Consider the following 26406-nt stretch of genomic DNA (forward strand, 5'->3'; position numbering starts at 1 on the left):
AGATTTCTCACTTTTTGCGACGGTTGGGCAACCCTAAATCGTAAACAGCTGCCAGCTGGTCGTCTCGCAACAACAAATGTAAAGCGAAGAACCTATTTTCATCATTACAAAACACAAAAAAGTGTAAAAAAATAACTGCGTAAATATTTTGAATTAGCCTTTTAACAAAAAAAAATGCTGAAAATAAGTATATACATCTGAAATGTGTACGATTTGAGTTTAAAATTTGAAGCAATAGGTGTAAAAGTGATTGCGAAATACGCAGCAAACAAAATCGAATGCACATTGCTTTGGCCCCCACTACAGGAACACCAGCAGCAGCAGCAATAGCAACAACAATAACAAAAGCGGACGAACGCCAGTGTTGCACAACCTTCAGAAAAATTGCTGAGTGAATTTACACATTTACTTACATACATATGTATATCAGTGTGATTGTTGTTTAGTGTTCAATTTTAATACATATACTCCAGTTGTGTGCCTTCTTTTTGTAATGCAACGCAATTAAGGAAGTCAACGTCACAGCTCATATCAGTCCATGCCACAGCGCAGTTAACGTCAATGCGTATGGCGGAAGCAGCGCCAGCGCCAGTCACAGCTACATCATCAACAACAACAACAGGCAACAACAATAATCGTATAACAGTAACAACAAAGACGGCTGCGCTCATTTAGAGTCTCGAGCGAACAACAATCATACCAAAGGCACAACACTCAGACGGAGATTTTATTTGAACAGCAACTGTCGCACTCATACAATCAGAATTTACGCAACTACAAGTCAAATGAAAAATGTGTTGATCTCCTTGCAAGCGTTGCAAACAATTTCTCTGTGACACACCGAGCATCCATCGAAGCCACCAGTCCCTCAGCGTAAATACTAACAACCTTCAAGTAAATCAGGAACGATGTCGTTCTCCGATTTTGATGCCATCTACGAGGATGAGCAGCTGGATGACCTGGAGCATTTCCAGGATCAGACAGTGATGCCAGTGCCCGAACCAATTATCATACGAGGCGCGGGCAACATGACCGTGTAAGTAATCAGCTGAGTGTATACATTATACGCTCATACATAATGTATTAATTCTCAATGTAGCTCAAGGCTCTTGATACCTAAAAATTGAGTGTGTTCTCGGGCTCGTATTCATTTTGTTTACATTGATAGCAGGCGTGCAGTACATGCGTTTGACCTTGTGCTATTTGGCGGCCAGTTGTTAATAATTGATTACCTGATTGACTGACTGACGGACGGACAGGTTGCATAACTGAATTAGATCAATATAAACACAATGCGAATTGCCATCACAAATTTCTTCTTTCTTGCATTGCAGTTTTGGTCTGAGCAATCGGTTTAATGTCGAGTTTCCCTGCGGCTTGCTATCGCGCGTTGCGCCGGAGGAATTCAAAGCGACCATCGGTCGCATCAATGGCATATTAAAGAAGACCCTGCCCCTGAATGTCAAGTGGCTCTTTTGCGGCTGCGTTTGTTGTTGCTGCACCCTGGGCTGCTCTCTCTGGCCGGTCATATGTTTGAGCAAACGCGTAAGATTAAAGCTTCCATCATATTCATGCTTATTTTTCTCTGACAATGCCAATAGATATTAACTTAACCCTTATCATTTGCTTGCAGACGCAATTGACACTGGATAAGCTGCTCGAGTGGGAAAATAGTCATTTATATCATAAGCTCGGCCTGCACTGGCGTTTACATAAGCAACAATGTGATTCCAATTCCATGATGGAGTATGTTATTTTAATTGAATTTATACCCAAGACGCCCATCTATCGGCCCGACTAAATATATATATATATAATATATATATACGCAGTGTGGATCATTGCAGTCGTAGGGGCAATCGTTTGGGAGGGGTGTTCATTAAGGGGGGCCTCTAATCGTAATTGTAAAATATAAAAAAACAGAAAAGAAAAAAACACTAAAAAAAAGCTAGCAACTAATAATTATAAATATAATTATAATAATAGTTATGCTTTAGGCGTTTAATCTTGTGCAACAACTAAACACAACTAGTTTAGTGAAACATACACATACACATTTTAAGCTAGTGCTAGTTAATATGTAGTATTTAGTTTAAACAAATTTTTGAAAGAATATATATATATAGCTAATAAGAACAATTGATTTCTCGCTAGTTTCTAATGCGTTTTCATATTTCGTTTAATTCTTAATTCTTGAATATATTGTTTCAAATAATGCAATACTAAATACAATTCTTGTTAAGAAAACTGGAAACTGAAAACTGATTCTTGAGGTTCTGAATGCATTGAGGTGAGCGAGATGCAGAAATGGAAGCCGACACTTAAGAACATCTTTAACGCTGCATTCGATATATACTTGTATATACATATATATATTTACAACTCTCCACAAATTTTAAGAAAAATACAATCCTGACCTAGCTGTCTAAATTTACATAATTTCATATATTCATAAATGATACGGTTTCCATATCTGCTTCTATTTCGATATTGCTTAAATATCACTATGTATGCGTATATTTTGATGTTTCAATAGATTTAATAGCACAAACAATGCTTAAATATAATCAAGTCTTTTAACAATGTGGGCTTTGCTCTAAGAATATGTATATATATAATCTATATATATATATATATGCCTAAATGTGTTCTCTTTTTTTTTTTTCAAAAATTAAGGAATGTGTTTGGAAATGTTTGTGGTTTTGAACATTTGGAATGACAATATTATAGTTCTCTTGTGATAATACTTGATATACTAGGACATATTTTTATATATATATTAACATATTTCTGTGTCGATAGAGCTGCTGCTTTGATTCGACGATAGCTCGCTGGCTGTGTTAACAGCAGCTTCTTCACTCTCCTGCGTTTCCCCTTCGTATTGCTCCAGCTCTTCATCTTCTTTGTCCTCTTCATCCTCCGTCTCTTCTTCCTCAAGCTTTTGAATATCCTCTTGCAGCTCAGCATCAGGTTGCAGTAAGAGGTCGCTACTCGACGTGTCCTTCTGCTGCTGGTCCTTGGCTTTAACAGATGGTTTACTTTTTGCCGCCTCCTCTACCTCGTCCTGCTCACACGGAATTAGCTGTTTGGCTGCCCGAAGCAGTACGTCCGTTTGTTTACGCAGTGCACTCATGACCAAATTATCCTGCTTCAGCTGGAACTGATGCTCGCGACGTGCAAACTGTTTTTGCTGCTGGAAGAAAGTATGGAGCATCTCTTTCTGTGCCTCCCGCATAGCAATGGCCAGCTGGCTAAGCTCCTTCTGGAATAGCTCATCCTGTTGTTCCTTGCGACGCTGCGCCTGCTCAGCGAGTTTTTGTCTCCTCTGTTCTTCCGCGGCGGCAGCTTCTTCATTGTGAGTGCTGCTTTGCTGATGGGGGCTCTCGTAGAGTGTGGAGCTGCGCTGCAGCTTGATGGGGACAGGTGATGACAGCTGACCAAATTGAAGCCGCCGCTTTCGAGTATGCTGTTGCTGTTCAGTGAGCAGCTGCGCCTGCCTGCTCGTCGAGGCATATGGAATGGAATATTTTGGCATAGGCTGGCTGGGCATGGGCGGCGATGGTGATTGGGGCGGTGATATGGACTGCTCCAGGTCAGGTATCATGCGATCTGGACGCAGCATGTAGCCCGTGTCGCGCACAGGTACGGGTTTCAGCGCACGTACATTCGCCGGCTGCACACTGATCTCACGGGGAATGCGCAGCGGTTGCTGCTTGCGTGGCAGCATCAATTTGGTATTGGGATGCACGAAACTAATGCTGCTGGTGCTATGCAGGGGCATGCTGCGATTGCCCCGGCCGAGACCACCGTTCACGGCAGGCTTGTTGAGCTGAGAGACAGGTCGTTCGATCTGGAGTATGCCATGTGTGGGCGTGGATGCCGCAATTGGCTGTGCATCATTTGCAAAGGCGGCGACGCGCAACGGCGGCAGGGATAAAGCCTGCGACTTGCTCGGATACATTGTGGACGCATCGTCCAGGTCTTGTTGTTCCACGCTGCTTGGCGGTGGTGAGGGCGACGTCGGGGCCGTAGGCGGCGGTGTATTGGTGCTATCCATGCCCAAATCCATTTCGGGCTCGTGCTTCACATTGGCCGTGAACGGCGTGTGGTCCAGGGCATGCGACTGGTCGTGCGCTCGTAGATAGTCTTCGCTTCTCAGGTCGTCCTCGCTCGAGTTTGGATGATTGTTGTTAGACATCATCTCGTAACCTGATAAATTAAATATATATATCATATTTTAACATTTGATTTTTTATTTTTTTTCTGCTCACCTGTATCCAAGGGTTCCGGCTTGATTAGACCCAAGCGAAAGCCAAATATGGGATGCTCCACGCCCAGCTCCTCCTTGACCTCGCTTTTCTTGGCAGTGGCCTTGGCCAGCTCCGCATTGGAGCTGTCCCTGGAGTTTCCACACTCACTGCTGATGCCACTTCCACTTCTGTTTGCATTCGCATGCTCGCGCAGCATGCGGCAAAGCACACGGTACACCTCCTCTGGCACGACTTTGGGAATGCCATTGCCGTGCCGCGTTGTTGTGTTGTATGTGGACTTGAGGAACTTCCATTTGGTCCAGATCTGAATACTTGACTTTTTCACAAGGCCCTTCCTGCGCATCGATTCCTCGATCTGGCGAAACACATGCTCGCTCTTCACGTTCCGATCGCTGAGTTGGTCCAGGGCGTTCATCTCCTGCATTATGTTCAGCATCTCGAGCATCTCGATGCGACTCCACAGGTTGCGCTCCGGTCTGGTGGACGTCTCTTTGCCGCCATTACCACTGCCATTGCTATTGGACGTGGGATCACTTTTGATGCGCATTGGCGTCAACAGCTCGTCCACATCGCCCACCAGCCCATTGCCCGTGGCAGCCGTATTGATTAGCTTGTTGATGCTTTGATTTTGACCTTGATTTTGATTTTGAGTTTGTTGTTTCTGCTGTTGTTGTTGCTGCTGTTGGCGCATATTGTGCTCCACTTTGCTAATTAAACGCATTTTCGTATGGGCGGCCACTGTGGTGGAGGCGTGGTTGTGCTTACCAGCAAAACTTTTCTCGCTGTGGCTTTCCTGTTCGGAATACCGCGGCATCAACATCGATACGTCTATTATATTTTCCTCGAGTGGTTACGTAAACTCTATTGAGAACAGAACCAAATTACGAAAATTAGTTATATTCAACAATATACTGCGAGGCAAAATTGAAAAAGCCTAATTTTCAAAATACAAAACTATGTTTTCTAAAACAAACATTCAGTTAAATGACTTAAAACAAACAAATGAATGTATGAAAATTCAAATTGCAGCTGTTTAGAATATTTAGAAAAACTTACTAAACCAGATTTGAAATCACATTAATACGAAAGAAAATCACACACACACAGAGAAAATCAAATAAATCGAAAAAAGTGACAGTTCCGTACACTTTGTGTTTATATTTATAAAATTATTTTTGTTACTCAAAAATTGATACGAGACAAATGAGAATAACACTCGAAACCCCCTTAATAATGTTCATTGGTGCATAGTACACCTGCGATACGTTCTCAACTTACAACTACAACGAAATCTAAATAGGCAAAAAAATATATATTTTTATCGATTTTGATTACAAATTTCAATACGAAATATAACGACAAAGGGAAGGTGAAAAAGAATAAACGTGAACACACACACACAAGCACGCACAGAGAAACACACATATACACCTTAACTCTCATGCACTCACACACACACACACACACACATCAACTAAATTTAGAGATAGTGAGTAAACGATTTTAAAATGTTAATAAACATGCCCAATACGATTACGAGCTCGTGAAGCACTTGGGGTACAAAGATTTCGTCACTTTTTTGAAACGAAGCGCTATTATGTTTGTAACTGCGTTCATATTCGACTATTTATATACAAATATGCACATACATATGTATGTATGTATGTACATAATGTTTGTATATACAATATTTGTATATATAATAAAAATAAATGCGACTTGAGCACCCGAGATAGATGCGTAATGATATTCAAAGACGCTGCTGATACTGAAACAGAATGACTGGAAAAAAACCTCTATTTAGTTTTGATTGAATTTGAGATGTCGCATACATGTACATATGGATTTTTAAAGATGGAAGGGGATGTTGAGCCGGGAGAACCCGATAGCTGCATTCGAAACTCAAATCACAATTTGTGGAGCTAAAGCTGAGTAATTTTCCAGCTGTCAGAAAATCACATAAGATTGAGAGACTACATACAGTGGTTACAAGCTTTTCAAAAGCCGGTTGAAAATAACATTTGACGCTCAATCGCTAATCAACACTTTTTTAATATAGTCATCGCATTTTGACAAATTCTTCAAAAGCTACCCATTTCAGTTTATTGAAAACAAGGAGCGCTCTTATAATACTAATAACTATTTGATTTAAATTTCCTATGTCCCACTGTCATGTGGAAAAGATATAAACCCAGAGCGAGAGAGACAGCGCGGGAGAGCGCAACTACCGCACGAAAAGAGAGTGCTGCCTTGTCTGTCTCTCACATATTTAAGCACAGTCACACACACACACACAAGCTATCACATGGCACAAATTTACGCTTATTATGTTGAGAATTTTTCAAGAATAAGAAAATATAGGAATAACGTTAATTACATTTAACAAACCAATCGTTGACAGCTTCACATAACACGGGCAATATATTTCTAATTAATAATTGACACTGACACTTCCAATCAGCTGAATCGTTGCGTAAAATTTCGAGTTTCAATTCAGCTGCTCTCACGGTTGTTTTTTAATAATAACTTTACTTAACTATTTTTCAACACAGCAACGCAAACACCTTGCCGAACAACAAAACACACACATATACACATACACACAGGCACCGAGTGACTCTCTCAGACACGCAGACTAGCACGAAACGACACGACCGCGAGAGCGCTTACTCTCACAGCAACATGAAGAGGAAACAGAACAGAATTTCAACCAACAACCACCACCACGATTTCAATACTGCGAAACTCAAAAATTCAAAAGCAACGAAAGCCTACAAAAACAAACTATATACTTGCTAAACGTAACATACATCACTACATACATGCATGCATACATATATACTACGAACGTACATATAAGCCGTTCGTTCGTGCTAGTAGTGCACACATACCTTTACACTCCAAAATGCCTGCATGTGTGTATGGATGTACATATTCATATACATATGTATGTATAAAATACAATACTCTGCTGTTATATTTCGGAAAGGCACAAATAATGGTTATGGAATAGCTTTGGCTTTGCTAGCTGTCATATTGAGATTGAGAGATTGAATGGGAACAGCGGCAAGGCATATCTGCTGGAATTCTGACATAAATAACGGGAATTGTAAAAGTCATTTAGATTATATTCAATTAAAAGCGACGCTAATAGAATAATTACTATGTGCTCAATTTGCAATTTCGAAAAACATAATATTATTATTTTTTAAATGTATGTATTTTCAGTCACTAGTTGGTATACACATTCCCAGTTAATTTGTCGAATTTAATGCACAATTTTGCTAGCCAATTTCCTGTTGTAGCGAAATGCCAAACGAGATTTACAAGTATTGAGAGGAAAGTAACCAATAAGAATGCTCTAGCATCCAGAACGGACTGTGAATGGGTAGGGTTAGGGAGGGCTATGAGAGGGGCCAAGGCTAAAGCGAAAACAGGAAATTTGAACTTGCAGGAAAAATGCGGAAAAGCGTAGCCTTTGCATGCAAACACACGCGCATATATATTTTTTATATGTAAGTATAAGGCGAAACTTTATCTGTATTTATATTTACATATGTATGTTCATGCGGTACACGTATCATTTACAGACTTATTACAGCTACATATATAATATTGAGCTTCAAATAAATTGTTTTTTTTTTTTGTTGTTGATAAAAGTCGAACACACTTATACAAATGCAGATACGAAGTGGAAAATAAAAAGATATGCATGCATGTATGATTGTATGTGCGTATGTATTATTTATATTTACGTACATTTGTGTAGAGCAACTAGAAAACGAAGATGATTCATTCGGTTAGGTTAGGTTGTTGCTATATCTTGGCACAACTAGCGAGCTAGAATCACGAATTGAAACTGAATTTTGCAAAAAAATAAAGAAAACCCAGAACCTGCTGCCTCAAATGTTCGCCGCAGTCTCAGTGTTTCGCGACTCAGCTGATTTTTTTCATTTTTATTTACTTTTGTCGCTTGGGAAAAGGCAGCACAACTATCTGAATAAGAGCGAAACTTAATTTCATTTATTTAAATATATGTAATTATATTTAGAAAAATGTGTATATATTTATGCTTATGGAATAGCTTAAGTAATATTTAATATATTTTTACATATTGTAAAATATATTTCAAATTTAAATAATAGTTTGGTAAAACCAATAATACTTATAAAAATGTTTATTTTACTAAATTTATATACATTATTACAATGTTCAATGTAGATAAATAAATGTAAAAATGAAATATTATTAATATTTTTGGTTATCGACTTTTAACTTTTTTATTAAATTAAATAATCGTAAGAAGTTATTAAAATATGGTTTTTAATTTATGTAAACAGCAACAAAAAGAAAATTATTATAAATTATTTAACAATCTTTTAAAAAATGAGTAATCAATTACAAATAGTTCGGAATGGGTATATAGGCATTAATCTTATCGATCTGCCGCTGGGAAATGCATTCAGCAATCCAGACTATATTGCGGCACTCGAGCTCCTTTAGTTTCAGATAGGAGTAGAAGACGCCATAGTGGAACTGGTGCAGAAACGAGTCCACGTGCATCTTGGCCTCCAAAGTTTGGAGGCGATCCTCGAGGGTGATCAGATTCTCCGTGTCCCTCTCGATGCTGGACAGGACGTTGGCATAGGTCATGTTCTGGTTGAGAATCGTGTGCACTTGATCTTCCTCCGTGCAGATGGCCAATGCGCTTCTAGTCAGCGGGCACAGTGTCCCACAATGAGGGTATAATTTAAGGCGTAGCTTGGACTCCATATTAATTTGTAGAGAATTCACTGTGATTGCGATGATGCGACGATCCGCTTGGAAGCCTAAGAGTTTGCACATCACTTCGGCCGTTGTGCCGCCCACTTTCTTGCAGAACCTGTAAAAGTCGTCCATATACGCTTTGAATAGGTAACTACGCTGGATCTCCACATCCGTATTATGTATTGCCGATCGAGTCAAGTTCTCTGCAACGAAATTGGACAGCGGAGTATCGATCAGGATCACATTGTATAGCTCCTCTATGGTGCTCGCCACCTCAATGGCCTCCAATTGGTCGAATAGCCCTAATGGGTGGCACATGGGCATCAGTTTTTTTATATCACGATGATTGATCAGGCCGGTCATCAGCAATGCAACATTATCGATCATATGCTCATATCGTATATATTCGAGGAATGTGCTCAAAGGCTCCGTCGAATTTTCCCGAATATAATTGTATTCTATTACAATACGCTTTCGCAGACACTTCTCAATCGATTCCACATCCAAATTCGCTTCGGTGTTGTGCAATGGACCATAGTCTGTGTTTTGTATATTGAGCACTAGATCTGACAGGGTATTGCATTCTGTTAAATTTAGATAATCGGATTGAGATAGCAAACTATTCTTAAAGCCACGCACTAATCCTTCTAAATAACCAGTTTCCATGTTGAAATTCAAACTGTTCGACATTTTCTATATTCTTCAATTGCTATGATTATTTTTGGAATATATTTTTTTTTTGGAATAACGACAAATGACAATATAAGTTTGCCATTCAAAGCGAACTTGATTTTAATTGATTTGAATACGCATTGTGGCGCGCCTATAAAGCGTTGCCACTCAATCGTTGCCATTGTTGCCAACTAGCGGGCAGCAATAGACATCTGGCAGCGCTGTGCAATCGATTTTGGGCGCCAAGTTTACAAAATTTAAAAATTTGGTTAGTCATTTTTGACTGAAGCATTTAGATTCTAGCTTATTAAGCTACAATTAACTAAATGCAAATTTGAGTAAAATATAATTACTTGTTTTTTTTTTCTCTCTTTTGCTTTTTATATAGTTACTTAAGATTTAATCATTGCTTGTGATACGTTTGCACTGCATTGCACATGCGCTTTGCTTGGGATGCTGAGGGACCTGTTGCTATTTACTTTTTAGTTTATTCAGTTTACTTGTTGCGCTCGGTCGTTCACGGCATTATTACTTTGGCAACGAATCGAGAAAACTGACAGATATTACATCTTATATTAGAATCGTATTTTTTAATGAAAATAAACCAAATTTGTTTACACTCTGTAAATTGCGTCGTTTATGTATGAATTCTGTCATAAATATCAAACAAAATGCGTTCCGCAATCAAATGCATAATTCTGGCCGCGTTTTGTTGTCGCCAAGAGAAGCGTCAATGTTATCGCAATATCATGTCCGATCTGCTTATGGCTAACCAATAACAGCTCGTTCACTCTCTATGTAGATGTGCGTGTGTATTTGTGTGTGTGATTCTGTGTTCCAAATGCGGCTGCAGAAAATCAGAAAGACAATTGCGTCAAGGTGCGTCCAGGTGAGAAAATAAATAAATATAGCGACAACATAGACTTACATGCAAATATACACGATAGCCAATTAAGAAAGAAATCATATATCAAATATAAAGCCTTGATAAGTCAGTTTTTCTTTTTGAATAGGTCTGTATAAAACAACAAACAATATAGGAAATAGAAACCAATGGTAGAGAGATAGAGAGTTTCTCTCTTAAACATAAAAGAGAAAGAGCTCTAGGACCGAAAATCGAATCGAGAAGTAGAGCGAAGCACGTAATATCTTAAAATAAAGTTATCAACTATTTTTGATTGGTCATGTTTCTAGGCAAAGTCAAATTAGACATGGGTCACCACTGATGACACAAGACAACAGCTAGATACTGACTGACTGATTGACGGACTGATTAGTTGACTGATTGACATGCTGAACGCAGACAGAATATAATAAAGTAATCAAAATTAAGCGAAAATATAAGCTAATATTTTACACTATGTGACAGCGGTCGCCATACTGATTAGACTCTGACAGGTCCATGCGGAACGTATTGGAGCAGACTATATATTATATAATTTATATATTTCAAGTATTTATATATTCAGTTAATATTATATATACGTATATTTTAAGATTTACAAGTTACGATTGCTAAACTAAAACTGTACAAATATTTCAAAATACTTTTGCATCATTCAAACGCAGAAATAAAACATAAGGAAGTTTTCTCACAGTGTTTACATTGAAAATTATGAAAACATTTCTTGATGCTGATTGTTTATTGAAATTTATTAATGAAATTCGTAAGAGAGATAAGAACAAGCAAATAATATATATCATATTTTATATATGCCTAAAATATTTATTTTATATACATATAACTTTTTATATTGAGCTCTCTCCAAATTTTCTTCTCTTTTCGTTGTTACCCTATAATTATGGGAATTGTATATTCAAGTATAAGCTAAAATTAGATTTTATTAGCCTAATTATATTTTTTGTTATATTCCAAGTGAAGTCAGATAAAAGGCTTTAGTTTGCTATGTGCGCTCATAAAGTAGAAAATTCTAGTTATGAGCACGCGACGGATATCTTTTTGCTTACTCATATGCATTAAAGAGGGGTTACAAACCAATTATAGGAATTTTATTAGATAATATATATTCAATATTAAATTCGGTACAGATAACATAATGATGGGTCAAATTTCGAATATTTTTGGTGATTAATTAGGCAGAAAATTGGTAAAGGAAAGAATAGCAAGAAAAAAGATAGTAGCTAGTCGGACAGTGGGATACATCAGATGTTATATGGCACACGATTCGCAAATCAAAGCCGTGATTTTTTTTATGGACTCACTTGAGATAAAACAATTTATGGCCCACAATTTTGCAACGCATTGCTTGAGTCTTTCAATAGTCACCTGATGGTGTTCATCGAGCAGCGATAGGATTTCCCTAATGTCACTGATTAAATTGCTGCGTAACAACAGTAAAGACTGGTAAAAAGGAACAGCAAATATTTGTGCTGTTTATTGGCTAATATATCTATATATAAATAAAAGAAATACAGGAAATTAAATGTCAATGTATGAAAAAAGAGTTCAGCAAACTATAGCGAGGTTTCACTGTAGCACGCTGTGAGACAATAGGTGGATTCGTTATGCGAGCTACGAAGCGCTCCAATTGACCGTCATAAATAAAACAATTTGACAGTCGTTTGTCTGTCGGCAGAATGAAGAGATAGCAAGAGTGAGAGAGAGAGAGAGAAAGAGAGAACAGCGTATGGCGTCTTCGCAAATTGATTTTGACATTTTCGATTATGATTCGATTTGAATTCATTATAAATTGCTGATTGAGCTGCTCACAATCACAATTAGAACACAAATATGATTTCTTTATTTACGATTAACAATTCAATTCAAATTTAATGAATTGAAAAAAAAAAAGAACTCAAGATTTATTCTTGATAATCCAGATTAAATGAGTGTGAAAAGAATTGGTTTGTGTGTGTGGGTTTTTCATATATTTTCAAGGGATACTCACAAGCAGCTCTAATCTACTTAGACATATAAGATAAACATTGCCCATACGCCATGTTAGTCAGCTCTTAGTTAGTTAAGTTAAGAGCTTCTGTACGCCATATCTGCTGTTTATTTAAATACATATTAAAGTTTTTTTTTCTTTAAAATTTTTATATTCACTTTGTACGCTGCCATTTGAGTTTAATTTACAATTTTAATACTCATACGCCCCGCTGGCACCATTAAATTTCTTTTAAAATGTCTAACAGATCCCCATAATTTATACTTGATTTCAGCTGATAATCTGTGAAAACAGGAGAGAGCGCCAATTGTAAATCTTTGCCAAAATCAATTAATAATTGCGCCTCAATGTGGCTAGAAAAACAATTTGTGTATATTATGTGATCTATCATATAGTATATCCCTTATTCCATATACCATATACCATATAGATCAATGTGAAACTTCTTGTGTATTTTATGGTCTATTTGAATTTGGCTTATATCCAAGAACAATTCGAACAGAGCTGCAAGCAGCTGTTGCTGCTTAAATTTAATTATGCCAAGTACATGCAAATCAGGTCGAAATACAGCCCAAACAGCCGTGAGGTAGCAGCAGCAATTAAAGGAAAATATTTCACTCATTTGTCTATTTGTTTTCACGCTTGTTTTCATACCCGCTTACCGGAGTGAAAAGAGAGTATATAAGCTTGACACATATATACTTCTGTATATACATATATACTTCTGCACTATATACTTCTGTATGTCAGATTTCTATATCATATATAAGACTTCTCTATATATGCTCATAAATTCTTATCCTAGCACCTGTAAAACTTTTACAATCTTACAGCTTAGCAACTACAATGATAGTAACAGTTGCTGCTGAGAGCGTCTATAGACTGATAAGAGTACTACAACACCTAGTAAATCCTTAGGTTGAAATTCGCATTGTCATACTTTAACTGCTAATCTGTTCTATGGCTAAGCCAACAATTATTTATCAGTAATAATTATTATATAATTAAATTATTACATGAAGGTAACTCTATAGAGGGACAACTCAGAATTTCCAGCTCTTTAAGGTATATTTCGTTACTCTAGCACTGTGAACGAGTATTGGGCAGTCGGTGCGGCCACACTCTGACTATTTATTCTTTGTTTGTTTTTGGCTCATCTCTGACAAGCTGACAAAGTGGATCTCTGATTGCTCATTAAACTGACATTCGTATCTCAGATATACCAAACGTGATTCATAGGCGAAGACTGCCTCTCATATTTAATAAACATTTTAAGCTCTTTAATCATAGCGCTGACTGCTTGCTAGATCGTATTTCCGATATATGAAAATGATCTTGAGGTCATATATTTATAGATTACACAGTTGGAAAGTCAACTGAGACTGATTATGAATATATATATAGCTAGGACCTGACATAGCTTCACACTTACTATTATTATTAATGTTTAGCTACAGAGTATATCAACTCTTAAGCACATCATGTGACATCAGCTTTTAATCTAATCTTCATTTGTTTATGGAGCCATTTGCATATCATTAGCTTCTGTTCTAGGGCGCAGCTCCCTGGCGTCGATTGGCTATGGCCGTCATTATGGTAATTGGTTGCGGGCACAGTTCGATTTCATTTCGCCAGCTGGCAGCTGCCCCACTCTGCGCGACCTTGTGGCAATTTCTCCTTTGTGGCACTTGCGGCTTGACCTTGGGTCCGTGTCGACTGTCACTGCAAGTTGAGCAAGTTTTTTATTAGGTTTTCGAGTGCCAACATGGGCAAGTGCAATCGAGACGGGAAACCGTAGGTGGGTCAGGAGAAGCGGCAGGAGAGGGGAGCAGGAGTACAGCGCGTGCATTGTGCAGTGCCATCAAATTGTTGACCAACTGCAAAGTTGTTAACACAACTGTCGAGTGTGTTTAACGTGAACTTGACCTTGTTTCCCATCGCTCTCCACTCCATTCAAATCCCATTTGCAGCTGCATGGGAATATTTCACGGGGGAAAAGTTTTTGTTCGCTTGGCCAGGGCAAAAAGCTGTCGAGCAACCTTTTCAAATTCGATTCAACTGCAGTTACACGAGCTGTCTGAAAGGCTTCAGTAACTGATATAAAATTTATACGACTTTCCATTAAAATGCGATACATAAAAACATAAATATATTGAATAAATACATAAATTTCAACACCGACACATGTGAATGCTGAGTGCTGACGCGGAAATACCCTGCAGAGAGTGAAATTCAGAAGAAGATAAGCAGCGGACACGAAAATTTGAAAAAGAGATATATTACAACGAGAATGGGGGTATTTGGGAATCGGAGACAAAAGTAATCAGAAAGTTAATTATAGGAGAAGATATTAGAAAAAGACATACCCTGTAGAGAGTGGAATGCAGAAGAAGATGATAAACAGAGAAAGAGATAATGGATGAATTAGAGCGTGAATGGGTATTTGAGAACTAAAGACACAAGAAATCAGACACAAGAAATTATAGGAGAAGATTAGCGAATATTGAATATTAAAGCAAGACCTAATGGAAGAACTGAGAAACTGAGCATGACAGATTATAAGAGAATGAGAATTAGAGAATAGATAATAAGAGTTTGAGAAAAATTATAGAATTTGAGAATAAGATACAACAGTCAGAGAATCTGAGATTGATGAGTGTTTTAGAATCTAAGAAAAAGAATGAGGAAATCCGAGTCTTAGGGTATCTATTAAATTGCTGTAAGCTACAGCTATTCACAGGGTATTCGCCAGTCAAGCTTCTCACACCTATTGCATGGAATGCGAGTCCAGGCACTTGCTACATTTCATTGACCGTTTGACTCAAGTTGAACGCACGCCGTTTCGGCTCCAGCTGAAAAAAATCGCTTATTGAGGCAGGTCAGGATTAGAACAAGTTTATTGAATACGCTCAACTTTGAACCGGGCAATAGCGAGAGCTTGACAAATGTTGACCCCAACGCGTGACCCCCGCGCGCACAGTTGGATGCTGTCGTAATGAGGCGTTAAAACGCAATTGCTACCAAAATAAATGCTTTGTTGCCAATTGACCATCATCAGGCGGTCAACAGACGCACAAATGTTCGCTCTGTACACAGATGATGGATGGATGCCTGCTGGACATCATGTCAGACAACGGCGAGGTCAACCGTATGCCGCAGTAGTAGCTGCCGGATCCAACTATTCAGCATCTGCTGGGACGAATTTGCTCTCGCATTGCAACAGTTTGTCCGAGCTAAACATTTGCGTTGCCCACAGATCAGCAAAGATAGTTTACATTCTAATATAACAAGCGGGCCTTATACACATACATGTATTTGCTAAACTTATCCCCGATAGGTAGTGTCTAGTCTGGACGGCACGCGCTGTCAACACACATTACAAATACCCTGTAGATACACATGAGTGGAGACGTGGGTGTATATGTTTATGGGATCAGGTGGGAAACTTTAGAGATTTATTGCTTCATATAATTCATATAATATTATGGATTATAAATGCCTAATTCTAATCAAGCATTATATAAATTTAAGCCTTAAAGTTGATTGGACTTTATGTGTAAAATACCCAACCTATATATTTGTAAAATTTAATAGGTATACGCACTACATGAGGTAAACGCCAGCATTTCCTATGTTAACATATTTCAAGAATCAAAAATAATGAAACTCAAAAGGCAGAAGCATATACAACAAGAAAATGGCAAAGCTAATATACATATACAATATATACGTATCTATAAGAGATTCTACAAATATATCTAGTAGCAACTGTCAGCTGTGTACAGCGTATCTAGTTAGTCACACACTCAAATTTATATGCAGATTCAAGACAAGCATTAATCTAAATATATATTTATATTTATATAGAAACGGTTTTTTTTTTTTTTTTTGCAATGTTTTACTGTCTAATCAGCTGGTCTTTGGGTAAACAGAAAATCATGAAGTATCAGGAGAAGATAAGTAACCGACTTTCCTGCCAGGTACAGTTGGCTCCAAATGAAACCTAGATAACTGTCAGAGCAGTAAATTTTGACTGCAGCTGCTACTGAAATTTATAAGTCACATAGACACACACACACACACACACAGAGACACACACATCAAGTCAACAAATGTCACGGGACGACAAAGTATGATATAGATATGGAATACTGAACTTAGCCCAGTTGACGGGCACGAGTTTGAATTTATGAGCAGATTTGCCAGCTTCTCTCGGTTGACATAGAGGAATACCCTGGATTTTCAACAAAATTACTCAGGTGACAATTCTGGAATGATTCAGTTTCTTGACAGCATAAACTAGCGTTTGATTTATGAAATGCTATTCACACTTAAGATCTCCTAATGAATTCATTAGAACTGATTGTATCTGTATAGAAAACTGGAAGCTTTACATGGAAGACTTGATAGTTAAAATAATTGGTCATGAAACTGTTTTGTTTAATCAAGCTCAAGCAAGTATGCAAAAATCTATAATTATCGATTGACAGTAAGTATGGGTATCGTTTCTACAATATGCTCATAAAAAGGGAGTTTTCGATATTACTTGTGAATTGGTTGGTCGATTACTATCGGTCTGGAACAAATCTAGTTAGCTTAGTAACTTTACTCATAGTAATATAAACACAAAATCGAATGAAAACATTAGTTGAACATAGACTGAGTTTCGAAGCTAATCCATATTTTTGGCCCCTGTTTATGAGACACCCGAAACTGAAACAGAATTAGTTAAATTTCGAATTGCCGCATCGACATGCCACGCAAAATAGCGAGAAGGAAGCGTTCCCATCAACGTGCCCCGCCCTACGAAGCGGAGCCGCCCAACAGGCGCCGGAGACTGCAAATTCCGGTTGCAGAGAATGGAGATTCGTCCAACACTATCAACATAACGCCAACATTAGCTGCACCACCGGTAGCTGAAGTCGTTCCGGTTATCCAATATCATCCCGAACTGAGTGTCGAGCAAAATCCATTCTACTACGAGCCGAACAAGTTGCTGAACCTGCTGCATGCGGAGCGCTGTAAACGCAAGAAACTATAAAAAGAATAATCTCAGATCAGTAAAAGTCAATTTCTAAAACACAAAAAAAAAAATTCCAGAGTCCTGCCAAACCTTTTCAATGTATTAAATTTTCAATTTCCTTTTCTGTATAGTTTATGTTAGCAAGCCAGCAATGCGATTTCCTATGTACATCATGTTTGTCAGAGTTCCAATAAAATGAAGTTCAAAGATGAATAAATCTTTGCTAAATTATATCATATCATATTACATTATATATGTAAGACTAACTCTAAGAAGTTCTTTAGTTTATATGCTCTATGAGCTATTTAATCTCAAATGATTGTTCACGTCATCGGATTTTCATAGACCGCCCCCCACCTGAAGGACGTCTGCATTGCAGGTTTATTTATAAGTACCATCAGGACTTTAGCCACTTTTTATGCACAGAGCCAATCGCCTGCTATTCTATTTATTCTCGCCATTAACGGCTTCATCGCGCTTGTTTGGCGTCCTTTGGGTGTTTAGGGGCTGGCACCTGGCATGCAAATGAATTGCCCCAGTTAAGTGTGGTAAGGTGGCATTCAGATGGGTTCAATAACCATACAATCAGCAGAGGTCAGGTCAAAGACGTCACCACCAAAGGTGGCTGCAAATCTCGTTTGATACAGCGCTCACAATGCGAGGCACGTAACCAGGCAGCCTGACAACGACGTGAGTTACAACCGGAGTCGAGTTGGCTTTGCCTCCCGCCTCCCGCCTTTGGCCTGCTGCCTGTTGCCTGTTGCATGCTACGACTGCAATTTATTTCATTCATTTGTCCAAGGACCTGTCCAGCACTTGCAGTCGCTGCTAAAAATAAGCATCTGCTTCAAATTGCTCAAGACTCCAAGTGGAAGTAGGTCAAGCAGCAGCGTTTCACTCAATGCTCCCAGAAAGAAAGTTTGACAAATGCGGGACTGTGTATATATATGTGTGTGTGGGCGTGCCTTGTTACGTACGCTTAAGCTTTATCACGTGCATATATATACGCACTCACTTCACCACGTGAGCTTTGCTTTGAGATATTTTTGGAATATCTACATACGTCGGATTATGATAAGCATTTCCATTCGAATTTTCCTTTGAAAACCAATTCAAGTGCACATACATAACACTAGCGTCTCTTTGGCTACAGATTTCCACATATGAATAGTCATTTAAATCAAACGCATTTCAATACCCTGTAGAAAATTATATATGAAAGGCGGTAGAGCAAATGATATGTATAATAAAAATATATATGTATGTATGTACACATAAATATAGTTTTATTTTACAATTTTGAATTAACTTTTGCCAATTTAAGTCGATTTCAAATTGAATAATGTTTATAACTAAGTATCAGTTACGCGGTATTTACTAGTCTGGCACACTTGACTCCATCGCTCGAGCTTGTTTCAGCTTTGCCATTCAACTTGAGCCTTGCTATGCGACTTGTTGCCAACTTAAGTAGGCTTATTTAAATTTAATTGGCAAGGCATGTAATACACGCCCACCCACGATTTTGGGTAAGCGTTACGAACATTATTATTATTTAACAATTAGCGAGAATGCATGCGCATTCAATAGCAATTATCTAAGGAAAAACACTAACGTGCCAGCACTTGAATAAATATTAGTTTTTCATCTGAACAGGGAAAACAAAAATGGAAATGAAAATAGCTTATGAGTGACTAAAGCGTATATAGACGAGATATATATGTATATAGGAATGGAATTGAAGAGGAACAGCGAAATATTATTATATTATTATTAATATTATTATCATTATTTCAATAATATTACATAATAAATAATAATAAAATAGGCCTTTTCTCGATATATATACACAAATATATATATACAATACATATTTATATTACAAATATACAAGCATAACTGAATAATCATCGATTGACGTCATCCGCAGATTGCATCTTAGAATATTCGATTAGGTTCGAATGCACTTAAATTTATTGTGGGAACATAATGTCAATGAAAACTGAAATATGTGTGGAATTCAATGATTGATTTTATCTAGTTCGAAACATATGTATAAAAATAGAGGTATTATAGGAAATGTTAACACCCAATCATGAATCTTGAATGAGATCTTTCGCGATTCGTTTAGTTGTTGATATTTGAAAACAAGTTCTAACAATGTCTCTCCATGTTGAGTGTGGTCGGGTAATCAAATGCAATGTATTCCAATGAATGTAATCGCTGTTACACACATATCTCAGCCACTTTGCATAGCATTTTGTTTTATTAGTACGTTCGTTAATGTAAAGACGCGAATATGAAATGAATCACAGTCGCTTCAGTTATTGCTGCCATTGTTATTGTTATTGCTATTGCTATTTGTTGTTGAGTTCACCTTTGTTGAGCTGCTTGTATACAAAACATGTGACACCTTGCACTTTGCACTAATTGTGTTTGCATTGCATATTCCGAGGAAGCAATTACCAAAGCGCTGGGCAATAAGTGAGAACAAAACACATACAAAAAACCATTTGAAATAGGCATCGATATCACAATACCCAGTAAATATTCGTAGAAGAGCTCGTTTCATAGTTTAACAGAATATAAGCTAAATGTAATTTGGACATATGTATAAATGTTAACAGCCATGAGTGCTTGTCTCAAGATTTCTGTTATACAACTAACAGCTGAATGAGCATGGCATAAAATGTAATGAAGTACCTTAGCTATGTTAATATAATTTTGATGTCTTATATTACATTATGGCTCTTATATTATACTGCAGTGTAGCAAATGTCTAACGGCTGCTTAATAATTTGGTTTTATTAAATTGAACCTATGCACATACGTAATATACCCTATTTGTGTTTATTGTAAAAAAAAAAACGTGCAGGTAGTAACAAAGAGAAAAAACGTGTAAAGTGAACTTCACGCTCGATGTTTGTAAAAGCTTTCGTACAGAAACAGAGCCAAACAGAGATGGGGAAGAGACAGAGGAGGAGAATGAGTAATTTCTGTCAGACTGTTTGACAAATTTATGGGCAGCTTTTAAGCTTCTTGTCTATTTGTTTGATGTGTGTAGATGTCATAAGGTGTCCAGCTGCTATCAACTTACAACGCTGCATCAATAAATATTATTGTCATTGTTTTGGCGAAGTTTGATCAATTTATGGCGTTGACGTTTTGATTGATTCTCTAGGGTTATTTTTCTGTCAGGTCTCATGATGGCTGCCCAAGAAATCTTTTGCACACTGCACGACATGTGCAAATTGTTGTTGTCATTGTTGTAGTTGTTGTTGTCTTTAGTTAAATATTCGTTGCATACTTTGCGCGGCGTGCGAGACAAAGGAGTTACGCCTGGCAGCCGAAGCTTTTTGACCAGAGCAAGAGCAATCGCTGCCGCCCGAGAGCTTTTTATCTCAGCGTCAATCTGATGAACATTACTGTCGGCTATTGACGCATCGAGACTGTCAGTCGCGCAGCGACGATTGCGGCGTTCTGACAGATTTGGATTTGGCATGCTGAAAAGCGCTCGAGCACAACAAAAACAAAAGAATACGAACGAAAACAAAACAACAAAAGTAAAACAACAAAAACACACAAACAAACACGCGCAATGCTTGAAAAACCGAAACAAAAGCCGAAGCCTCAGCCGAGACCACGGCGACACCGTTGCCTTTGCCGACGCCGACGCAGACGCCTCGTTTGCCAACTCGATAAAAGTGTGTGCTAGATGACGCTACCGTTACCGGTCGTGATTGTTGTTGCTGCTGGCGCTGCTGCGGCTGCTGCTGCTGCTGCTGCTCACTTTTGGATAATAAAACTGGCATCGCGCACTCGAGCGCCAAGTTAATTTGCAAACGCTGCTCATACGCTGCGGAGGCAAGAAGCAAAGCCAAAACATACAGAGCAAAAGCGCCTCTGGCCCCAGTTACTGGCAGTGTGACCAAAGCGCGTGCGTGTTCAGCGTCCACTTTGGCCTTATTCGCAAACACAACGACAGCGACAGCAACAACAAAAGCGACAGCTACAGCCACTCACACAAACACAAAAAAAACTCAGAGACGCATAGCGCCACGCACACACAGTCAATCCGAACGCTCGCAGTCTTCGTCTCGTGTTGCTCCTCGTAAGTCATTTTTGTTCCAACATTCTTCTAGACTGAGTCGAATATTTTGCTTTTTTTTGGAACTCAATCGCGCGCATCGCTCATTTAACGGTTCTTCAGTGCGCGGCCAGAGTGTGCTAAAAATAATAATAATAATAGAAATTATACGAATTATTTAATTAAAGCACAGCAACGGCAGCATAATTAAGCACTCAAATTGTTTTGTGATTTTCGCACGTTTCGAAGTGAAATCGTTAGTTATACAAAAGCTGTTTTATTTCTCTCTATAACGAGCTGAAAAAAGTAAGCGAGCGTGAAATAAAAAAAATATGTATATATACATATAATACATATAAATCTATTTGCCTTATATAGTCCACGATATTTCCGAAAAATTGCAAATATCATTTTATGCAGTATAAAATTTTAATATTTATAAATATTATTAAAGACAACAGCAGCAAACATGACATCGTTCAATATAAACAGGATTCAAATCTCTTAAATGAAAACGCGCCCGAAAGTGTTTTGAAAAATTGGCTAAAATTCATGAATGAAATGAACACATCGAGACTTTGTATATAGACAGCAGCTGTGAACAGCATGAAACTAATCAAATCAGCTAAATCATGTAAACAATTTACATATGTGCTACATTAAGATATATTTATTCTCTGGCATTTTGATAGTTTCATTTTGAGTTCTTTGACAGGATTTTAGCTCATATAAAATTTTATTCAGCTCAGGGTGGATGAGCGCTAAGTTATAAAAAAGAGGAACGAAAGAAAGAACCTGCTCATAAAGCGATAAAAAAAACAGGGCTAATTATAAAATTAACAACCTCATGAAAATACAAAAAAATTTAATTTGATGTGAAATGTTAAATGCAACAACAAGTTCGTCTGTTTATTAAATTGATTAGCCTATTTGTTAATCGTGACCAAATGAGAATTAAAATCGAAAGCAATCAACATACCGAAATTCATCAACTGGTTTCATTTGGTTTGCAGAACTCAGCAAAAGCGTCTCGATGTTCCACTCCCAAATGCTCGATGTGAAGACGAAAAGTGTGCCCAGCCACGCGCACAGCTTCCCGTTATAACGAATACCACACACACCGACTCCCACACACACTTACGCACTCGCACACACCCAACCAGCAGCACTCACCAAAGCAAGTGACCAAAATAGAGCAGGATCCTATCACATATACATACATACATATACTAACTGCTAGACGTAAGTAGTCAATGCCAAATAGAATGATTATGGATAAGACGGAGGTAGCCGGCGAAAGTGCCTGGACGAAGCTGCTCAGCGAGGACAACAGCAAGGCACCTGTCCTCATCAAGTCCAGCAACATCAAGGATGGCAAACAGACAGCCGCACTCCATGTGGAGCAGCTCAGCATTAATGCGCTGCCAGCGAGCGCCAGCGCTGATCCCGTTGCCGACTCCGGTGCCAACATCGAGCAGGCTTACAATCGCAGCGCCACCTATGGGTCGGGCATCAACAGCGCCGGCGGCGAGTCGAGCGGCAGCGGAACTCTGCTCACTCGCAAGGAGTCGTTCCTCGGCTCATTTCACAAGCAAATCAGGCGATCGATCAAGGCGGTCAGCGAGTCGCCAGGAGCACTAAATAGGTAAGTGAGCAAAGCTATATACAGATGTATGCATACATAATTATTTCTATATATACTGATATAGTATATAGACCTATAATTACACAGTTATGCGATGCTCACTTTGAGCAAACTTAAAGTCCAATTAACTGTAGTAGAAGCTGAGGTATTTCATTTTTAAATATAGCCTAGTAACACATATAAATTTGGCTCACATTCTTAAACTTTACTGTATTATACTGTTTTGAGTCTGTCAAATTTGAATACAAATTTAATATTTAAATTTGTTCCCAAATAAAAGTTTATGAAATAACAACTAAATTTAGCTGCCCTACAGACGCTGGAGCAAGAACTCGAGCCGGCTTTAAGTCGAGTCATACGAAAACCGGTATTACAATTTATTGTTTAATTTTACAAGAATCTCAAAATCCAGACAACTGCGCAAAAGTAAAATTAATGTGTTTAAATATCGAAAAAAAGAAAATGTTATCAACTATTGCGCGAAATTGCTGATATTGCATTTGATAATGCTGCATTAATATAGCATACTTTTCTGATCAAGCGCTTCAATTGTCGACCAAATACAGGGTATGTCATGGCTGTGCAGCATTTATGATTTCTGCAAATATTGCGCATACGTCATGTGCGCACGCAATTGGGCCAGGGCTCTGTGCCAAAGATCTGCGAGAAATCTTGTTTGACAATATGCTAGATATTGAACTTTTGTCATTCGTAAGGCATTTCACAGGAATGTACACAGAAACAGACACACACACACACACACACATACATACATATACCGATATACATATAGCACACCTGTTGACTGGACTTATTGATAGGACATTTGATCAGCTTGGATACACAAATTACGCTTGAGCTACAAATACGATATGCACATAGACTGTATAATACAATGTGTGCGATAAAGTAAACGGGGGCCTCAAGTCCCACTCTTTAGATCGTCTTCCCGCACACTCCCCCTTTTGTTGAGCAATGCCAAGTGACACGCGAGCGCAAAACGAACAAAACTGAGATAAACTTTCCGTTGATTGGATGAATGACAAAATTAAATTATTTTGATTTAAGGCTGTCGGTGGGTGGACAATTAAATATGATTTCCGTCTACTGCCTGAGCACATAAGTAATTTGGGTTAGATGTGGCATAGAATAGTGCCCGAGTGCCGGGCTCTACAGTGCCTGCTGTGCAAATGTAGACAGATGCCCCTGACATTACTCAGGCAACAGTTTGCTTTTGTTTTTGTTTTTCCTCTCAATATTTCAGCTGAGATGTCAGCTTAGTACAGGTAACTAACAGTCACCTGTGGCTGGGCTTGGTTTGAGTGCTGCGTAAAAGTGTGTGAATGTTTTGGCGCAGTTCAATTAAGAGAACGAGAATTGTAATGCGCATAATCAATTAATTAATTATTATTATTTGCTCGCACGAGAGCTGAGTTCGACCAATTAACAAACGTGTTCAACAAATCGTTCGTCTCAATTGGCCATTTGCCAGGGGGATTTCCTCAGCTGTTGCTGGGACAGCAGACGAGAGTTTCGATGTTTCGATGAGGCGAATGCAAATCGCTCAGGGTCTATATATAGACAACAACTTAAGCAGATCGCTGTTTTGACCAAGAACAGCAACAACAATTGGATGATTTTATATTTTTCTGTGTAGGCATAGACCAGTCTGGTGTTTGGCCCCATTGATTGCTTTCTTTATTGACAAACGAGTCGTATGATTAATTTTCTAAATTTCTATCAATTCCCTGCGCTGATTTCTCTGTCTGTGCTTGCTTGCCAAATGTTGGAGTAAATTATTAACGATCTTTTGTTGATAAACTGGTTTTTCATCCATTGTCTCGCATATATGTATATTTCTATCGCCCGAGAATTGAAGCTGCACAAAGAATTCTACTGAAAATTCTGTACAGTCGAAAATGTTGCCATTGAGTCATACATATATAAATATATGTTTGCTAATATATCTTATTTATTTCGCTTAATGCTGTACAATTCTGAGAATTTACCCAAGATAAAAAGGTTTGATTTATAAGTATATAATATATTTGAGTGTTTTGCAAGAATGTTTTGCAAATTTGCAATATGTTAGCATTCATTTCATCAACATTGTAAGCTGATGTTAATCAAATGTTAATCTAACATAGAGTGCTGTAAAGTGCACTCATTTAAACTATTTTATGGACATTGTTTATGTAATCAGCTATTCTAGCAGTTGATATCGATGCGCATATCATGTGATTACAAAACTTTGTACTATACTCTAAGGTCAGCTGACTGTGTGCAAAGCATGGTAGAGTATTTATTCTTCACATTTTGTATTTGCTTGGTTTTTGTTTTTGCTTTGTTTTCATTGCTGATAGCTGCAAATTAAAAATGATGAGAGACCTATATAAATTTCCCAACAAACTTTTGACGCATTGAAACTCTTATCTCTGGACAGATAGACAAACATACATTCATACGTGTGTAGGATTTCCAAAAGTCGAGTGTCGCTGAGTGCAGATTGCATTTAATTAAACAAAGTTTAATGCTGGCACAACTCCTAATTGGCGATAATGTTGAACAGCGTCTGTTCCGCCCGCCGGCCACGCCCACACAGCTGACTAAATATTGCAGTTAATTGCGATGGCTTAAGCTCGTGTTGCAATAAAAACAACCACAACAACAATAGCATCAACAATAACAATAACAATGCGCATTATTGCAACTGCGACCGTTAACAGACGTCGCAGCTTTTCACATTTTTCATGCACTTTGCATATTTACATGCTTGCATATTACGTATACGCGACGTAAGCCAGCTTTATGGCACAGCCAACGCCGTCGTCGACGTCGCTGTCGCCGTCGGCGTCGCCTGCTGCCGCGTTAATTGTCGTGATTTAAGCGCCAAGAATAACACTGTGTATGTATATAAATCTTTTCGCAAAGCCGCCGAAAATTTACAGTTAATTTGATTTGTTTGCGTTTGTCGCATGGCGCAACGTGCCGGCGTTTTGCTTTTTTTTTTTCTCTGCCTTTGTGTTTGTGTTTTC

The 26406-nt window shown here is 38.2% G+C and overlaps 4 protein-coding genes across 15 annotated transcripts in view; 2 read left to right on the forward strand and 2 right to left on the reverse strand.

Moving 5' to 3' along the window:
* The first annotated feature begins 73 nt into the window (after positions 1-73).
* LOC108654608 (cysteine-rich hydrophobic domain-containing protein 2) lies at positions 74-2139 on the forward strand. Its single transcript, XM_018106083.3, has 3 exons — positions 74-1036; positions 1335-1545; positions 1634-2139. The coding sequence occupies exons 1-3, from the start codon at positions 909-911 to the stop codon at positions 1799-1801; spliced, it is 507 nt and encodes a 168-aa protein (XP_017961572.1). The 5' UTR covers positions 74-908; the 3' UTR covers positions 1802-2139.
* Positions 1987-8136, reverse strand: mrt (martik). Of its 9 annotated transcripts, none has more exons than XM_089265301.1 (3): positions 8031-8136; positions 4272-5130; positions 1987-4209 (listed from the first exon to the last, which is right to left on the reverse strand). In XM_089265301.1, the coding sequence occupies exons 2-3, from the start codon at positions 5089-5091 to the stop codon at positions 2780-2782; spliced, it is 2250 nt and encodes a 749-aa protein (XP_089121427.1). In that variant the 5' UTR covers positions 5092-5130; positions 8031-8136; the 3' UTR covers positions 1987-2779. The 9 variants fall into 9 exon arrangements, with proteins under 9 accessions (XP_089121427.1, XP_089121425.1, XP_089121424.1 ...); XM_089265299.1 differs by lacking the exon at positions 8031-8136 and adding an exon at positions 6809-7128 and having other exon boundaries at positions 4272-5132; XM_089265298.1 differs by lacking the exon at positions 8031-8136 and adding an exon at positions 6660-7128 and having other exon boundaries at positions 4272-5132.
* A 533-nt stretch (positions 8137-8669) lies between these two features.
* On the reverse strand, positions 8670-9824 carry VhaAC39-2 (Vacuolar H[+] ATPase AC39 subunit 2). The gene has a single exon (XM_018098074.3). It carries the CDS (start codon positions 9726-9728, stop codon positions 8670-8672), a length of 1059 nt encoding a protein of 352 aa, XP_017953563.1. The 5' UTR covers positions 9729-9824.
* A 412-nt stretch (positions 9825-10236) lies between these two features.
* Irk1 (Inwardly rectifying potassium channel 1) overlaps positions 10237-26406 on the forward strand; it is a 30602-nt gene continuing 14432 nt past the window's right edge. The window contains exons 1-2 of one of the 4 annotated variants that reach the window (XM_089264878.1): positions 10237-10599; positions 22740-23371. In XM_089264878.1, coding sequence (XP_089121004.1) covers positions 22980-23371 — 392 coding nt within the window. In that variant the 5' untranslated portion in view covers positions 10237-10599; positions 22740-22979. Of the gene's footprint in view, positions 10600-21094; positions 21751-21812; positions 22033-22739; positions 23372-26406 lie in introns of those variants that run through there. The other 3 variants (XM_089264884.1, XM_030382600.2, XM_089264880.1) reach the window with 3 other exon arrangements.

The sequence above is a fragment of the Drosophila navojoa genome, chromosome 2 (genome assembly GCF_054131105.1).
Source record: "Drosophila navojoa isolate 15081-1374.11 chromosome 2, UAZ_NAV_1.0, whole genome shotgun sequence".
Classification (NCBI taxonomy): Eukaryota; Metazoa; Arthropoda; class Insecta; order Diptera; family Drosophilidae; genus Drosophila; species Drosophila navojoa.

Coding starts and splice junctions, on each gene's coding strand:
- LOC108654608 (XM_018106083.3), top strand. CDS start 909: ATGTCGTTCTCCGATTTTGATGCCATCTACGAGGATGAGCAGCTGGAT. Junction 1,037..1,334: donor GGCGCGGGCAACATGACCGT/GTAAGTAATCAG, acceptor CTTGCATTGCAG/TTTTGGTCTGAGCAATCGGT. Junction 1,546..1,633: donor TCATATGTTTGAGCAAACGC/GTAAGATTAAAG, acceptor ATTTGCTTGCAG/ACGCAATTGACACTGGATAA.
- mrt (XM_089265301.1), bottom strand. CDS start 5,091: ATGTTGATGCCGCGGTATTCCGAACAGGAAAGCCACAGCGAGAAAAGT. Junction 4,210..4,271: donor GCCGGAACCCTTGGATACAG/GTGAGCAGAAAA, acceptor TTAATTTATCAG/GTTACGAGATGATGTCTAAC.
- VhaAC39-2 (XM_018098074.3), bottom strand. CDS start 9,728: ATGTCGAACAGTTTGAATTTCAACATGGAAACTGGTTATTTAGAAGGA.